The following is a 17,764-nucleotide window of genomic DNA, read 5'->3' on the forward strand; positions in this document are numbered from 1 at the left end:
CTCTAAAAATTCCTGTAGAATCGAAAAAACCTTCAAAGGTTTTATTTGACTAAAAATTATTATCTGGGGTAAATAGAGCCCAAAAATAAAATAAAATTCTTGGATTGGGTTTGTTGAATAGTTTCAAAGATTTTCTACAATAGAAGTAATAACATTAAAGACGAGCTCCCAAAATTTTGAGCTCGCCTCATTGAGTTGAGGCGCTCAGTACGCTCCTGATCTAATAACATTAAATATATATTTTAATGTTTTTTGGGATTTCTCCATACTTAAATTACATTAATATGAGTTGGTTTTATATTTATTAAAATTATAATTTAGGGGGAAGTATGATGGGAGACATAAGAGAGAGGGTAAATAACAAATTATAGAAAATGAAGAATGAATAACAAATTATATAAAAGACAAATATTTCGATCAATAATTCCATTTTAAAATGTTTTTATTATTGAACTGGCACGAGAGTAGGCTATGTTTTAAGACAGTTCAATTTCGGGAGTTTCTTTTCTTCTTAAACTTACCCCTGATCTTCATAATAACAAAAAAAAATACATTTATTTTTATAGAATTAACAGCAACAAATAAAGCTTATTGGAAAAACGTTTGTTGAGAAAATAACCGTTATCAAAAACAAAAACTTTTAAATATCAATGCTAGTGTGTCGCATTTAAGATGAAGACACCCTTATATTTTCGTAATTTATAGGAAAATCTATTCGAAATTTTGGGTTACGATTATTCACATTTTTTAAGATACGTAACCGAAATCTGAACTTTATACTCAGCCTACTATAAATTGACAAATAGATCCAATTCTTAATATTTTGCCTGGGATCAAAGATGGTTAGAGATATCGCAAAAAATTATTGGAAAAATTACTTAGAATATTTTTTTATATCCATATACCGATTTCATGACAAAATTCGCATTTTTAATTTTAATTTAAGTCCTGATTTCGGTTAATTCTCCTAAAAAATGTGACCCATCACCCTGTATTCATCTTAAATGCGACATACTGTATATCAAGGTATACTAATTTTAGTCCCAAGTTTGTAAAGCTTAGAAATATTGATGACACGGACAAAATTTTGGTATAGGTGTTCATAAAATCACCTAATAAGTCCATTTCTGCTTGCCCGTCCGTAAGTCTGTCCGTCTGTGATCACGATAACTTAAAAACGAAAAGAGATATCAAGCTAAAGTTTTTATAGCATTCTCAGGGCGTAAAGTGAGTTGGAGTTCGTAAATGAGCAATATAGATCAATTGGATCTTTGAAACCGAAGATAGAATAAAAGTTTAAATGTAAAAAATGTTTACCTGTGGGTCAATCCTTACCTTTCCAGATATAATTGGGTTGGGAAGCTGCTAAACTGACACCATCAGAGTAAAGGATATTTTTACATTATCCTATTTTCATTCTAGTAAAATTAAATCATAAAGAACTTGAATTCTCTTTTTCTTGAATTTTTTTTCTGTAAATTAAACCAAATACAACAATTGAATTGGAGATAGTTCATTATTTCATCAACAGATGGCTACCAATGAATAAAACCAATTTCTAACTAAATGTACTTCAACTATTTTACTAACAGATAGCCAAATAAACTTTCAATCATTATATTATTTTAAAAAGAATCCTCCCTGACTTCAATTTCGATATCGGAGTTCAACGATCTATGTTACATGTCTACGCGTTTTATCCATAAACCTTGAGATTTACTCGGATCTCTTTCCCACTACTAAATTTTATCTATGGGTTCTCGAAAAGAGAATAAATCTGTTAAAAAATAGAAAAAAAATGTGTTGAATTAAAATATCAGTCAAGTATTAATTTTATTAAACAATGCATTTTTATATCAAAAAAATTAACATAAGTTAAATACAAAAATGTTAACAACCTCGTTTGCAAAGAATTTTTTATATTACATATTACACGATTTTTTTAAATGGGGACAAAATATTATTTTTTAAAAAAAACTGTGTGTTATCGACGCACACGTTTTAAAAAATTTTGAGTATTTTTTAGTTGAAGTAATATCTATCCACTGGAATGATGATAATTGTCACTTATTAATTAATTTAGTTAACTAATTTTACTGGGGAATAAATCCCTGCATTTTTAATTTTAGTATTCAGTACAATAAAAATTAAATATAAATACGTTAAAAATCGGATGCAAATTAAAGAATTGAAATGAAAACCGGTCTAAATCCTTGAAACTAATTGATTATTGAAAATGTTCCTTCATTCTCCCAAAACCAATATAAAACTATGCTATCCGGGCCCATAACCTATGTGCACGTTAGTTAATTTCGTTTAAAATATATAAAAGCCTGTGCGAAAACTGTACAATAAAAATCAAAAGAAATGAAGAAAAAAGAACACAAAAATATATTCTACACTGTTTTAGGACAAAGCCCGACATTTTCATTTAAAATCTTCAACTTTCGAAAAATATTTGCATCTAAAAATTCTATCATAATACAATTTTTATGTGTGTGTGTATGTATGTATGTATGTGTGTATGAGCGCAATTTTTTACAAAAACCTAAAAAGAATGCCACTTTTTTTATAAAAAAATATATTACTAAGCCTAAAAAAATGATAATTTATTTTCAAAACAAAAACAAAATGTCTCTTGTGCTTCGTAAAATTTATCAAATAATTTATAAAAAACAGGAATTTTTCTTTATCGCATTTTTTTTAATCAGCTCTTCGTGCTTTTCGTTTTCGTACATTCGGACTGCTGCTTGCATCACCACCAGGATTTAATTTGGTATTCGTTGTCTGTGAATTATCTGAATCTGAACTTTTTTCGTTTTCATTATTGCTGCCATCATCTAATAGGTCATCTTTTATGTCTTCATCAGCCTATATAAAAAAATGAATCTTGGTGATGAATTTTACACTAAAATTATTGGTATGATAAAATGTTAAAAGCTCTAAGCGAAATATTTCCCAACGGGCGGCTTTTGATACAATATCTATTTTTAAAAACCAAAAATACTTACCAATTCCTCAACAATTGGCTTAGAATCTCCTTTAGCATTTATAGTTTCAATTTTTTCTTTGTATATTGGTTTGGGTGGATATACAAAATCTATGATGCAAACAAGAATCTAAAAAAATATCAGGTCGTTAAATTTTTAATGATACATATAAAATAAAAAAAGGAAAGAAATAAAATGAGCGTTTAAATTAATTTTGCAGAATATTTCACGCCCGAATGGCTTCAATATTTTACATTTAACTATTGTAAATTTTAATTTTTTATCCCTGAAAAATTTATAAATCAATATTTCAATTTTGTTACTTTTATAAATCTTTGCAAATGTTTACGTGAGACATCTGTGAGATAAATTCTAGAAATCAGAATTCCGATCCTGTTACTTCTATAACTTGAAACATACAGAAGCCAAAGCGAGGCTAAATAAGATAAAAGATCTTTTTCTAAATTCATCAATTTTATGTATTAAAAGGTAAACGAGATTTTTATATGAGATATGAGTAATTTTGGATTTTCTGTGAGATATGAGTAATCGAATTTCAACCGAATTTATTTTTTGTTCCAATAAAGTGCAAAAACCTCAAAAAATAAAACCACATTAACAACTAAACTAGCAGATTGAACCACAGTGTGACTAAAGACAATAAAATCATAAAAACTCACATAGAAATAAAACAATATTTTACATATGAATACTTACCAATCCTAAAATAGCTCCTAAAATAATCGTTGCTAATGCGAAGATCAAATACGATCCCCAACTTGGTAAACCATATTCCGTCATAAAATGATTGTGAACACTCTAAAAATTCAATTTCAAATTTTAATAGATTTTTTTAATAGGTTATTTACCCTTAAAAGTAATATTTACCCTTAAAATTTGCGATAACTTAAAAAAGGAAGACACTACACTCATTTGGAAAGATTGAGGAGATTTCCAGCCGGGTATTGGTTCAATACTTTGCCATTTCTTTTCTTCGATAAACGTCATGAAAGCATTTTTATCACGAGTACCTCTATATTGTCGAAATTCTCCATTTATCACACTAAAATTTAAAAAATTATGTCTTAAGTTGCATACATAATGGAAATTTTCTTAATTCTACAGTTCGTATTGAGTAGCAATTTGTCGTGAATTTTATGTAACTTGGCAGTTGTAAAGGAATTGAGAATATAACTTTTGGATATTAATTCCTCATATTCATTGAACTCATCTCCAAAGACAGTACATTGAGGTTACAGGTGGATTACCGTATGCTAATGCCACAGAGAGGTCAATGAACTGAACGAAACCGCTGATTATAATTCTACTCACAAAATTCAAATCCAAAATTAATATTTTTAAGCATGGAAATATTTATGTTAAGATTATCTGAGCCGAGAGGTTACTAATTGATTCTTGTTTGAATTTCTTGAAAAATTCATATATGAGAGAAATTAAAATTAGACTAACATTTATTAGATTTGAAAACTTCTACTTTTATTTTAGACATTTTATTTTGAGTTTTATAAGAATCCATCGTCAAATTGGCATGACATACGAACCATATACTAAACGAAATAACAAGATACATACTGAAATATTGTAGGAAGAGCGGTAACCATAAATCGTCCACTTAAACCTGGTGAAGTTGTAACATCTACTTGTCCAACTTTTATTCCTAATTCTCTAGACCAATCAGCAAATGCATTCCAATCACTGGTTAAACTCTTACATGCCGGACACCATGGTGCAAAACTGAAAAATAATGATTTTTTTGAAATTTTATTTTAATTTCTCATTAAATTCCTCGGTTTATCTCACTTTATGGAATTATTTTACGCCATTTTTTATAAACTAAATGAATTGAAAATTTGTGTCTTTGTTATTGTCGTCGAATTCTAACAGATTCATTATTAAAATGAGTCATCTAAGAAATATAAATATTCCAGATTCACAGACAGACTAAAAAACATTAAGACTTTAATAGATATTCAAGACAAAAAGTCAAAGTCCTTTGTTGGAATTTCTTTTGTAAACATGGGCGTATTTATATTTAATTTTAAATACGAATCTAATATAACCAATAATTAAAATATCTATACATAAATCAATATTTGATTGGTTATGATCTAATATACCGGCAAATTTTCAATTCTGACACGCCAGCAAAATAAAACTTTAGGTTAAAAAGCACTTGGAAAATTTATAACTTACAATTCAACCATCCATTCATCTTCAAGCATACGTTTCCAATTATCTTCATCTAAATTAATAACACTTGGTTTAGCCCTTAAACACCCAAAAACACTTAATAATATTGAAAATAATAATAAAATTTTACAATCCATTATGACTGACAAACTACAAATATAACTATAAATAGAAAAAACAAAATTTATTAATATAGAATGACTTCAAAGTACGATTTTATGCAGACAAAAAGAACCTCTAATGTATCATATCAAGTGAAATAATAGTGTGGGATTGCGTGACGTGACTCATTTTTATTTATTATCAAATACTAATAATCATAAAAAATATTAACAAATAAAAATTATCAGTCATTAAACTGCAATCGTATGCACCCAAAAAGTTCAAATATTTTTCAAAATTTATACATACAGTTATATGATAAAATAAACAAATATAGACTGTGCTCTGTGCAGACAGAGGTATCTCAATTTCGTGTTTTTTGAAATACGAAAATGCGAATGATATCTCAAAAACTAAGGTTTATGGTAAAAATTACCCGTGTTCAACATGTGTCTATACCATGTACAAATAATAAATATATAAAAAATAAACTACCAAAGTTTAAAAATTAGTAAATGTTGATTGCAAATTAAATTCGTTATTGAGTTGAAAAATTTATACATTCACTTTACAGCATATATTTATAGTCGAACTGCTAAGCTATCTTGGCATGAATCAAAGAGACTCGGGTTCGATTCTTGGTATATGTGTATTTTTTCCAATTTTCTTCAAATATAAATTAAACTAGATTTTCAAATATTCAATGTTTTTTTTTTTTGGTATGGTTTTAAAGGGATATAAAAACAAGTGAAAACAAACATTTGACTGAGTTAATTGTTGAAATACCATGCAAAGACAGTGCTGATGACATCACATTACACATACATGCATGTCACACATACATATCTGATATTCCCATAATTACATACTATACAATTTACGCCTAATTTGCGCCCTCGCGGGTAAACAGTGATACAAGACCCAATTGACCTATGTTGCTCATTTACGAACTCGACCTCACTTTTTAGGTCCTGAGTACGCTATAAAAATTTCAACTTGATATCTCTTTTCGTTTTTGAGTAATCGTGATGACAGACGAACAGACGACAGACAAACAACCGGAAATGGACTAATTAAGAGATTTTATGAACACCTATACCAAAATTTTTTGCTTAGCATCAATAGTTTTAAGCGTTACAAACTTGGGACTAAACTTAATATACCTTGCATATTACATATATGCATGGTATAAAGATTGAATATTTTTGTCATTACATAGTGTAGGCGTGAGCCGTGTAAACATAGCTATACTATCTTACAAGCAAAGTGGGCTTCATTCGGGTTCATGGTTGTCTGTAAACGGGAGCATACACAATGGTTCCATTTAAAGCCTTAGAGAGACAGTTGTTTTGGTGGAGTTGGAATATACTGCTAAAATGTTAAAATACTAAAGAGGTTATACTGTATCTTCTACGCATACTTCCAAAGAATTATATCTATACGTATTGGTACGTATAATCTGAAATTTAATTTGAAAGTAGAAGTTATTCTTTTTAACAGAACAATTTGAGGTTACTTTCACGTGTATTTTTGAAATAAATGTAACCACTGGTAATCACTAAGAAAATGAAGTTTAAGAAGAAGAGTAACAAATTTAATAATTTTAAAAATAAAAAACATGATGATTCATTTGAAACAAATTATGAAGAAGAAGTCTTAAGAAATCCGACAAAATGGTATGAAGAAGTAAGTATCAACATTGCAATTCTAAATTTTGTCATATTGAGAAATTCTTAACAATTATTGAAACTTTGAAAGGTACCAGAAGATCCAGCCGAATTTCCCCCAGTTACAGATCAACAATTGATAGAACTGAAAGATGAAGCAAAAAAATTGCACGATGCAGAAACTCTTGCTTATAGTACAAGTAAATATTGGTATTTTCAGCACACATAAGTAATAGTATTAAATTAAATTTTAAAATTTTTTAGAAAATGCTAGGCTGAATAAATCATCAGATTATCAGTGGATTAGAACAGTTCTTGCTAAAGGTACATCATCTGATAAGATTGCAGCTTATACAATATTGATTCAAGATAATCCCGTATATAATTTAAAATCAATTCAGGATTTAGTTGGAATGGTGAAAGTTTCTAAGAAAAAAGAATGTCTGACTGTTATTCGTAAGTTTTTTTAAACCCCGAATCATGTTTGCATTTTAGAGTGATTAATAAATTTGATTTTTTTTTACTTCAGAAACGTTGTCTGAATTATTTCTACAAGATTTACTAAAGCCTGACGTAAAATTGAAAGCTTTCCACCAACGTCCGCTTTCAATGTTAACAGAGTTAACATCGGGTAATATTGTTACCAAAAAACGTCGTTTAGTGTTGTGGTATTTTGAAGATCAATTAAAAGAAACATATACATCATTTGTACAAGCTTTAACCAAGGCTGCACATGATACTGTAGAAGCTACTAAAGAAAAAGCAATTAATGCTATGTATTATTTATTGTGCGAACATCCGGAGCAAGAAAAGGTACACATAGAATTATTTCAAATGTAAAGTGCTTAAAGTGTGATTCGATTCATACATATCAAAGTTGTATTTAAGTTTATTTAAGATACATTGATTTGTATCCAAACCGGAAATAAACTTAATAAATTCGAAAAAATATTTCATTTAAAGTATTTGGATTTTAAGATTAATTTAGGAAATTTTAAAAATTGATTCGTATAGCCACTCTGTGCTTTATTTAAGACTCTGTTGTCTCCACAGATATTGTTTTTGCTGAAATTTAAATGGGAATTTCACAATATTATCCTTTTAAACAATTACCTTTAAAATTATTTTTGTTTGCAGAATTTACTTACAAACATCGTGAATAAATTGGGTGATCCATCACAAAAAGTGGCTGCGAAAACAATATTTTGTCTAAGTCAATTACTTTTTAAACATCCAAGAATGAAAGATATTGTATTATCAGAAATCGAGAAGTTAGTATTTCGTTCAAATGTTTCACATAAAGCACAATATTACAGCATTTGTTTTCTATCTCAATATTATTTGACGCATGAGGACACTGATGTAGCCAAACATTTAATAACAGTCTATTTTGCATTCTTTAGATCTTGTGTCAAAAAAGTAAGTATAATTTACTGTTCCAGCTAATGCAAAATATTGATTGACCGAAACATTATTTGATTTATAGGATGAAATCAATTCACGAATGATGTCTGCATTATTGATGGGTGTCAATCGTGCATATCCATACGCTAAATTAGAATTAAATCAAGTGAATGAACACATTGATACCATTTACAAAGTTGTTCATCAAGCTAATTTTAATGTTGGTTTGCATGCGTTGACATTGTTGTTTCAAGTGTGCGATTTAAGAAATTCTGTAAATGACAGGTACAAACTTTTCTTAAAATAATCCAATATTATTTTACTTTCTCAGAACACATAAACGATTCTTGGATTTTACGAATACTTTGAATTTAAATTGAACTTTTAGAATAATTTAAAAATTGGTCTATAAATGGTAAGAAATCGTTACTAATATTGTAAATTCGAAAGTAACTGTCTATCAGAAATGCTAAATTAAAATAGAGCAACCAGGCAGAGCATCGGGGCCCATTTAAAAAAAAATTTTATTTTGGTCACCAAATTATTTGTTGTCGATAGTGTAGATAGTTCACTTCAATTGATATACGTAAAATATGTATCTAAATCTAAGCACATAAGTAAGTTGGGTAAATTTTATTTTTACTTTGCATTTCCACAATATACTATAGCGAATAATTTTTGGATGGGGGCCTCCAAATTTGGTTTTGTCCCGAGGCCTTTTCAGCTCTACTTTCGGCACTGTATGGGGATACCTTGAACCTTAAGAGTGATCATAGTTTACTTTGTTTTTGTAAATCAATTCGTTAAAAATATATACTAGTTTTTATTGAGAGTCGTGTCTGTGTTCCGATAATTCTGTTTCACTCGATATAAAAACAATATTTTTTTTGAATATTTAAAAATATATCACATATCGATTGATTTTAGATTTTATTCGGCGCTGTATAAAAAAATGTTTGATCCAAAAATTAATGATTCAACTCATCAAGCAATGTTTTTAAATTTAATTTTCAAAGCAATCAAGAAAGATGAAAATGTAGAAAGAATAAATGTTTTTATTAAACGTTTATTACAAGTAAGTCTCTTAGTTCTGTGCCCACCTACTAATCGTAACATTTTTAATAATAAAAATTTTTTCAGATAGCGTTAAACACATCTGTGCCAATGGCATGCGGTATATTATATACAATATCTCAACTTTGTCGTTTAAAGAAGCATAAACTTTTATTATTGAATAGAAACACTAATAATGTTAAACAAGATACTAGTAATGCTGAAACCATTGATGATATTTTGGCGAAAGGAAAGGTAATTATTTTATTCAAAGTGGTCACAAATCAGGAAAGTTGGGAATTGCCAGGGAAAAATATATTAGCACCACTTTTAGATTGATGTCTGAAATTAGTATGAACTCTGAAAATCTAGGGTTTATAAAAAATGGGCAAACTTGAGCTTCCAAAAAAACTTTTTAATACACAGAACGAAGTCTCAGAAAATAATATATAAATTAAAATTACGTTGCCTTCAGTAAAAAAAAAAAAAACGGAAATTATTGTTGATCCCAGGAATTCTTATATACAAATACGTGTTTAGTTTCTAAACTACACAACTTTGTCTTAAATAACAGTTTATATTAATTTTTATTATCCGTGAAGTTGATGATGTAGACCATAAGGATTGCATTCACATTTACAGCTCGTTTTAATTTTCTGTCGTTCTATTTTATATTTTAGACAAATCAAAAAAATTCCGAGGAAATCATTGAAGAAAATACTCTGCTAGTTAATACCGAAACTTCTACAACAAATACCATAGACAATATAGTAAAACAAGAACTAGATAAGGAGAAAAAACATACACGAGTTGAATATTACGATCCACATCATCGAAATCCGTTATACGCTGGTGGAGAATTTTGTGTTCATTCAGAATTATCTTTATTACAAGAACATTTTCATCCTAGTGTTGCACTATTTAGTAAAAATTTAGTAAATGGCCAAAAAATTGAATATTCTGGTGATCCATTAAAAGATTATACTCTAATTAGATTTTTAGATCGATTTGTATTTAAGAATCCCAAAAAAATTGATGAAAATGATGAAACTTCTAAAAAAGCTGGTTATCATTTTAAATTTGGACAAAGAAAAGCATATGTACCGAGCGGATTGAGATCTATTCCTGTTACATCAAACAATTATCTCAAAGAAGCTGAATCTAAAATTCCTGTAGATGAATTATTCATGTATAGGTGAGTAATTCAATTGAGTTTTTTGTTTTTTGACTTGCCTTACGTCGTATTTTATCCTTTCAATCCAATAAATTATAAAATAAAGGGAAAACCTTTGCTTTCCCGCTACCTACTGGATATAGACGGATAACGCTGACATACGAATGGCGTGTATAATACAAAAATAGTTTCGGCACCAGTTTCGATTTCGGCAAAAATCTTCCCAACCTTTGGCTGATTCGGGTGCGCTCGTATGTCAGTCGCCATTATCAGCTGAGATCGCCATTATATTTTATAATTCTTTGTTTGGTTTATGGTAATAATATAAAACAAATAAATAACATATTAAAAAAGTTTCGGTTTGGACCAAAACTCAGACAGTAAAAATTTTGATTTAAATAATTTATGATTATGTTAAAAAAATGTTTAGATTTTTACAAAAGAAAATTCAAAATAAAAAACAAAAGTCTGAAGAGGATGATGAGGATGCTGAATCTGATCAGGAATCTGTAAATAGTGATGAATTTAATGAAATGTTGGATCAAATGGTGGGTAAGAAAAAAGGAACTGCTGAAAGTGATGATGAAGATGACGTTGATTTTATGAACGAAGTTGGGGATGCATTGAAGGCGCCAAAAATTAAATCAAAGAAGAGAAAATCAAATGACGAAGACGGTACTTCTAATTAATATAAATTTTATTCACCCTTCGAGTGTATATTATCCTTGTTTGTTCCTCTATTTCATTAAAGTGTGCTTTATCTATCTACTAGATTTTGTGGCACTTGGAGGGTAAACAAAATTTCCGAAAACGAATACAATTTTTATATTTTAATTTTATTAATTTCTAGAATCTGAAGATGAACAAGCGTCTGTTGGTGACCAAGACGATAATGAATTCGATGATGATGACTTTGGTAATGATGACGATTTAGAATTGGATTCAGATGATGCTGGAGAAGGTAATATTCTATTTCAAAACAGAGTCTCCAAATATACTGATATTTTATCATTCGCCATTTCTATGTCTAATTCGTTTCAATTTCTTTTGTACTAAAAATATAGATTTCGATTTGGATGATGACGATATTAGTGATGATGCAGTTGGTGACGAAAAACCAAGTAAATCGAAGAAAAAATTACGAAAATCAGACGATATTACTTCAGCATTTGCTTCTGCAGAAGAATTCGCTTTGATGTTGGAAAAAACTGGTTCTTCGAAATTCAAACATGGAACTTCAGACGCTATGTTTAATGATGATAAATCAGGTTGGTATTTAATTTCAAAACGTTTGTAGTTACCGAGATGTCATTATATGTGACCCAGGTGACGGTGATAGAATTGATAAATTCATAAGCTAGTTACATATTTTATTTTATTTATTTATTTTTTTGAAAACTAATAATTTCTACTTGGCATGGTATGTGGCAAATTGTGAAAGTTGGACGATTATTTATTTGAATGTATTAGTTTCTTAAATAGAATTTTTTTTTTGTAGATGAAAAACAAATGGCCTGGGAACAAAAACGTAATCAATGGATATCCGGATTTAACAGTGCACTTGGTAAAAAGAAAAAAGCTAAAAATTTCAGTATACCAGCGAAAGGGCAAAAAAGAAAACAACCAAATCACATACAAAAAGGAAAGAAGAAAATGAAGAAACAATAATTTAATTAGTTTTCTAATATTTTTGTATATATAAATTTACTTTATTATTAAAATATTATTAAAAAAAAAAAAAAAAAAAAAAAGTTTAAAAAACTTATGGAATTCTTTCAATTAAGTAATTATCATTCGTTAAATTAGTGGAAGTAATAAAACTAGGAAGAAAAAGTAAATAAAGAATAAAATAATGTGTAAAGATCGACAACGATCATACCACCTTGAAAGATTGTTAGTTATTACTTGGAGGATAATACTGTGTTTTATCTTCTTTTGTTCGTTAGTAGTTGAAGTTAAACTTATGAATGGTTAAGAATGATTCAAAATTCAAATACAATAAATTACGTTTGAGAGATTATGTATATATTCTTAGTATTAAAGATTGCACATAGAACCATGTAACGTACGAACTAACTAATGATCTTATCGATAAAACAGGCTTTACATAAAAAATTTCTATTTATGTAAACAGTAAAGGCATTATCAATTTTATTATTAGACCTCTGTTATATTAACTATTTTTATGACTTTATCAGTCTATCTCTATAGTATAAGTCTGTGTTACCGATTTCCGTCAACGTTAACGGATGTGTAAAGTATCCGTTATGCTAATGTGGAACAACCTTTTTGATTGAAAAAACTTATAAATCATGTTTTAATGTTGGTAATGATAGCTATTTAAATTACTGTCATAAACAACTGTCAGTATGGTTCTATTTACAGTTTAATTTGAGTAACAATTAATTTAATAAAATGAAGCCTCCGTCGAAAACTAAAAAGAAATCGATTAATGAATGTAAGTATCCATTTTATTTTTATTGAAACGTTTCAAGTGATGAAAAATAATTTATTTTATGAAGTATATGTATGGAATTTTTTTTAAATACATTTTGATTTTTGCAAGTTTAAAAATATTTTTTTACTTCTAAATCAAAAATTTGCTTTGTTAAAGTTCTAATAAATATTAGATATTGTTAATTTTTTGCAGTGGAAGTTTGTATTAGATGTATTTACAAATAGTAAAGTGAGCGTCTTTGAACCTAATTTTCTCGAATTAAAATGTAAATATATTCTCTGAACATAATTATTACAATAACTAGAAAGTAAATAATTTTTTTCGTAAATAAATAAAAATTGAATGTTAGGATTAATAGTATACATCGAATCATGAAAAAAATTAGATATTTCTGAAAAATTTAATGTTGTTCATGTTTTAAGCATTGAAAAAATTCAGTTTGTACAATGAAACCACAATGTAAGATAAAAGTGGATATACATGTGGGTTTTTTTCTTGAAAGTGTTTCCGGGGATCTTTTAATTGAAATTATTTAATTTTTAAACTTTCGTTTAAAATATACTATAACTGAACTGTTTTGGTTTCAGATATTAGTAAACTAAAAAAACAAAATTCCATTTTAAATAGAGCATTAAATGAAGAAAAGAAAATTACAAGAAGGTTATTCGGAAGTAAATTAGCTGCGGAACAAAAATTAGATGCCTTACAAAAAGTTATTATTAATTTTTTATATTGATTCTCATTAGCTATTAATTATTCGCATGGGGTAATGTAATTGACGTGTAAAAAGTAGATAAAATAAAAAAGTAATATTGTATAACATATATGTAATACAAGTTGCCTTGAAGAGAAAGAATAAATATGTCCTTTATTTTATAGCGAAATATAAATAAGTTTGCTTTGACACAGTGTTGTAAATTTTCAAAAATTTAAATATACATGGGCATTAAAATATACGTTACAGGGGAACAAGTTATCTAAAATAATATATAGCCTCAAGTGAAGCTGACTGTTTCACTCACTCACTGATTCATTTACATATAAAAATTCGAAGACACTTCTAGACATGCTAGAAGTCTCGAGACATGCTCGAAGTCGGATCTGTTTGAAATCTATGAGAAAAATTGGGAAACTGCAACTTTTTCATTACAACCACCCGGAAAACTTTAATTTTTCACCTCCTCTAAATGTGGCGGGAGGGGGGTGGGCATTTTACTGATATTACAATTCATGGAATGTTATTTTCTGTGACGAAGACCATCACGGGGGTCATCTTTACGAGCAAAGCAACTTTCAAAATTAAAATATATAAATTTTATTACAATTTGAAAAAAATTTTCAATAGTAATTAACCTGAAGACCTCATGCGAGCAATTTTGTGATACTTGGTATGTGAGTGATTAAATGCTAAATTAAGCGATTTCGATTTTTTTAGGCATATAATATGCAACTAGGAGCAATTAACGATATTACAAATTTTTTAAAAGGAACTTTAAATATTTTTCAACAAAAAGCTGACTATTTAAATGAAATTCGTATGGAAGCAAAGGCTATTATTGATGGTAAATTTCTTATATTGAATTTTTTAACTAGTCATCTTAATTAGGAATGTTTCCATTTAAAATAGTTCGATTGTACATTCATTCTCTTGTACATGTTTTGTTTTTACTCGACTAATTTAAATAAAAGTATACAGTTTTGCTTGATAATTTTTTAAACAAGTATATTACTTATTATTTCGACTTGTTTTTAATTAATTCTTGTATTTTTCAGAATGCGATGTAAATTGCCACAAAACATCAATAAATAATCATTTTTTAAAACGTAAAGCACCATCCGCCCCAACCCGACAAGTTGTTCAGCCTATGGTTGGTGGATTTACGATACAGAGGCCAATTGTAAATTTAGCACGCCTTAGTTTTTCAAATAATCGTAGTATTTTTTTTATTATTTTTTATCATTTATTACAAATCTAACACATAAAAGCATAATTTTTTTAATTTGTTATTTTAGACAGTGAAGTGATTCGAAATAATGTTCAAAGTATTAATAGGAATAATGTTCAAAATAATGCCGAGAGTGAAAATGAAGACGAGGAAATTGAGGATAATTCAACAAATTCATCTACTGAGGTATAGTTTCATGTACTGAATTTTCATATTTATTATTCCAAACAATAAGAAATTGATCATTTATCAATAAATGTAACTGAATAAGGGTCAATAGAGTGGCGCTACAAATTGGGAAAATCGATTAATATTAGGGAATGTGATTCACGGGAAATTACAGTAGAAATGAATTATTCTGGCTTTTGCGATCAAAGTATACTAGATAACGATTTTTATCCAAATTATAAATAAACATTTAAACAGAAGAAATTCAAAATTTCAATTCTCTTTGTTTTTGTAATATAAAGAATAAAGAAGATCCAAAAAACATTAAAATCCAGTTCATTTGATGACTAGATGAATAGTTTTTAAAATACCGGTGAAAATCTCTCTACAATATAATGTTTCGCAAAAGATTTTGAATAATATACTTTAAAATATTCTACCAATCGACAAATGAACTCGATTTTCAAATTTTTTGGGTCAATGTTACTCTAGAAATCGAGTCACAATAAAATCGGGGGAAGAATTGATTTCTTTAAATTTTTCCAAAGGGATAATTCCTTCCTGAAGAAAATTTTAGAAAATTAAAAAAGTTAGTGCTTCCAATTTCGATAAAACTCAGAACATAACCTAATTTTGATTTAGAAAATGCAAAAAATTTAGATCATTTGATGATTGAATGTGTAGTTTCTGGCTTATTGTCAAGATTTCAGACAATTTCCCAGAAAATACTTGTGTAATAGTCAAATGACCTGGATTTTAAGGATTTAAGGCATTAATTACTCTAAAAAATCCAAAAACTGACACAATATTTTTTTTGGATTGAATTCAAGTTAATTCATTCGATACTTCTGAACTATCTAAAATTAAATCATTTGGATGGCAGCTATTTTGTCGACCATTTTGTTCAGTAGCACTCAGTAGACACCTTATCAATCGAACGTAACCAATAAAAGAATTTAATTCTTAAATTTAAATTTCGAGCGCTCTTGAAGGAAATCCTTTCGTTAGGTTTTGGCTTTTATTTCTTTTGTCGCTTTCTATTAATCACCAAACTGTGCAAACTCAAATAATTAGTTATTTTAAATTTAAAGAGTGCTTTCTTTTCTACATTTTTACCATTGATATATTACCAAAGTTGTAAGATTTTTGTCTTAATTTTTATAGAGAGAAGACCGTGCATGGATAACAGTGTCTCCAGTAGTGCGTTTGCACCCTCTTATCATGGATCACAGAATTGTTAGTTGAAGTAAAATTTAAGTACAATTGAACATAATTAGATTTTATACTTGTTTTTAGAATGAAAGTGAAAATTATACTGAGAATGAGGAGGACAGTGATCACAACGAAGATGATAATATTGAGGAAGACAATGAAGATATGGCTAACCCAAATTCTTCCCCAAATAATTTACAGGATATGCGTGAGTATAATGGATTGACTGTCTAAAAAGCATTTCAACTCTCAACTAACTATCTATGTGTTCAACTGATTATTTTAAACTGTCAATGTGTTTAGCTGACTAAAGCCCCTGCGGACTACTCGAAAGCTACACAAATCTCCACATCGTTAAAGTATGGAATTAATGAGAATTATTATCAAAATAAGGATAACCTAATATAATATATATCACCAAGTGAATCTATAAAATAAAATTCCTAAACTAAAACCTCGACTATTACAAAATCACTCGAAATAAGAATATTTTTTTAAGTCTATAACCAGCGGACGATTAAGACTCTTTTAATGATACTTTATTTGTCAAATTATGGGGGAAGAGATGAACATACATACCATACATACCTGTTAAACACAAAATTCTCGACGTAGTCGGGGTAAAAGTATAATATAATTTTCTTGAAACCTATCCAGCACTACTTGTAAAATAGATTTTTATGATTTTACCGATACCTAATTTTTGAGATTTTTCGGTACTCTTAAAGAGATATCAATAAATTCAAAATTTTTCTTGACTCTTTTTTGTTGAAATATATTGCGGAATAGAAGTCTCGAGAAATCAAAAAATTCCGTTCACGGGACGCCGTATTTCCAAAATTATAGGGCTTCATGTCACACAAACGTTTTATTTTTGATCGTGATAAAAATGATTAGTTTCTTAAATATCACCCAAAATTTCAATCTTGCATGAAATCAATATGTTGACAATTGATTAAATTTTTGTTTCTATTTTAGGAAATATCCAGTCTATGATAGATGACAGCGACAGTCCAGAAGCGAATACCAGTAGTGCATTTACAGTTGATCGGTCTGTAAATGAGGATCATACAGAACATAATGGAGATATACAGACTTAAAAGAAGTTTGTTTTTTTTTTTTTAAATATTATTAATTCTTGATTATATATAAATAGTTGGTATCTGCTAAAAATTGATTAAAAGATTTGAAATTTTCTTATATTTGTGTTTGAATTAAGTTTTTTTTTTAATTCCTCTTCGAGTAAAGAATACAGAGTGCCTTCAACCTGGGAAAATGAGTGTATTATCTGTGAATTAGATTAACAGAGGGAAAACTTTAAACATTTTCAAAATCTTGAAAACTATCGAGCATTAACAACACGGATTTGTAGTTTTTCA

General features: G+C 28.3%; 3 protein-coding genes across 5 annotated transcripts; 2 read left to right on the top strand and 1 right to left on the bottom strand.

Annotated features, from left to right (window-relative positions):
- Positions 1–2,589: 2,589 nt before the first annotated feature.
- On the bottom strand, positions 2,590–5,404 carry LOC123292287 (thioredoxin-related transmembrane protein 1). Of its 2 annotated transcripts, XM_044872881.1 has the most exons (7): positions 5,205–5,404; positions 4,584–4,745; positions 3,879–4,053; positions 3,708–3,809; positions 3,012–3,119; positions 2,814–2,871; positions 2,704–2,735 (listed from the first exon to the last, which is right to left on the bottom strand). In XM_044872881.1, the coding sequence occupies exons 1-7, from the start codon at positions 5,336–5,338 to the stop codon at positions 2,704–2,706; spliced, it is 771 nt and encodes a 256-aa protein (XP_044728816.1). In that variant the 5' UTR covers positions 5,339–5,404. The 2 variants fall into 2 exon arrangements, with proteins under 2 accessions (XP_044728815.1, XP_044728816.1); XM_044872880.1 differs by having other exon boundaries at positions 2,590–2,871; positions 5,205–5,393.
- A 1,405-nt stretch (positions 5,405–6,809) lies between these two features.
- Positions 6,810–12,269, top strand: LOC123292880 (CCAAT/enhancer-binding protein zeta). The gene is made up of 13 exons (XM_044873593.1): positions 6,810–6,989; positions 7,062–7,170; positions 7,235–7,426; positions 7,500–7,783; positions 8,108–8,389; positions 8,457–8,659; positions 9,302–9,449; positions 9,515–9,682; positions 10,108–10,622; positions 11,032–11,276; positions 11,452–11,562; positions 11,666–11,869; positions 12,100–12,269. The coding sequence occupies exons 1-13, from the start codon at positions 6,870–6,872 to the stop codon at positions 12,267–12,269; spliced, it is 2,751 nt and encodes a 916-aa protein (XP_044729528.1). The 5' UTR covers positions 6,810–6,869.
- A 690-nt stretch (positions 12,270–12,959) lies between these two features.
- Positions 12,960–17,502, top strand: LOC123293576 (bromodomain-containing protein DDB_G0280777-like). 2 transcript variants are annotated; one of them, XM_044874440.1, is made up of 8 exons: positions 12,960–13,059; positions 13,647–13,771; positions 14,495–14,621; positions 14,833–14,994; positions 15,073–15,191; positions 16,338–16,409; positions 16,470–16,593; positions 17,364–17,502. In XM_044874440.1, the coding sequence occupies exons 1-8, from the start codon at positions 13,017–13,019 to the stop codon at positions 17,483–17,485; spliced, it is 894 nt and encodes a 297-aa protein (XP_044730375.1). In that variant the 5' UTR covers positions 12,960–13,016; the 3' UTR covers positions 17,486–17,502. The 2 variants fall into 2 exon arrangements, with proteins under 2 accessions (XP_044730375.1, XP_044730376.1); XM_044874441.1 differs by having other exon boundaries at positions 14,833–14,991.
- Positions 17,503–17,764: the final 262 nt, after the last annotated feature.

This window comes from Chrysoperla carnea, chromosome 2 (genome assembly GCF_905475395.1).
Source record: "Chrysoperla carnea chromosome 2, inChrCarn1.1, whole genome shotgun sequence".
Lineage (NCBI taxonomy): Eukaryota > Metazoa > Arthropoda > Insecta > Neuroptera > Chrysopidae > Chrysoperla > Chrysoperla carnea.

Excerpts from the sequence above, each read along its gene's own strand:
- LOC123292880 (XM_044873593.1), top strand. The coding sequence starts at position 6,870 with ATGAAGTTTAAGAAGAAGAGTAACAAATTTAATAATTTTAAAAATAAA. Across the intron at positions 7,171-7,234 it reads AACTCTTGCTTATAGTACAA|AAAATGCTAGGCTGAATAAA; the intron begins GTAAATATTGGT and ends AAAATTTTTTAG. Across the intron at positions 10,623-11,031 it reads GATGAATTATTCATGTATAG|ATTTTTACAAAAGAAAATTC; the intron begins GTGAGTAATTCA and ends AAAAATGTTTAG.
- LOC123292287 (XM_044872880.1), bottom strand. The coding sequence starts at position 5,338 with ATGGATTGTAAAATTTTATTATTATTTTCAATATTATTAAGTGTTTTT. Across the intron at positions 3,810-3,878 it reads AGTTATCGCAAATTTTAAGG|AGTGTTCACAATCATTTTAT; the intron begins GTAAATATTACT and ends TTGAATTTTTAG. Across the intron at positions 2,872-3,011 it reads AGCCAATTGTTGAGGAATTG|GCTGATGAAGACATAAAAGA; the intron begins GTAAGTATTTTT and ends TTTTTTATATAG.
- LOC123293576 (XM_044874440.1), top strand. The coding sequence starts at position 13,017 with ATGAAGCCTCCGTCGAAAACTAAAAAGAAATCGATTAATGAAT. Across the intron at positions 13,060-13,646 it reads AAAGAAATCGATTAATGAAT|ATATTAGTAAACTAAAAAAA; the intron begins GTAAGTATCCAT and ends TTTTGGTTTCAG. Across the intron at positions 16,410-16,469 it reads TTATCATGGATCACAGAATT|AATGAAAGTGAAAATTATAC; the intron begins GTTAGTTGAAGT and ends ACTTGTTTTTAG.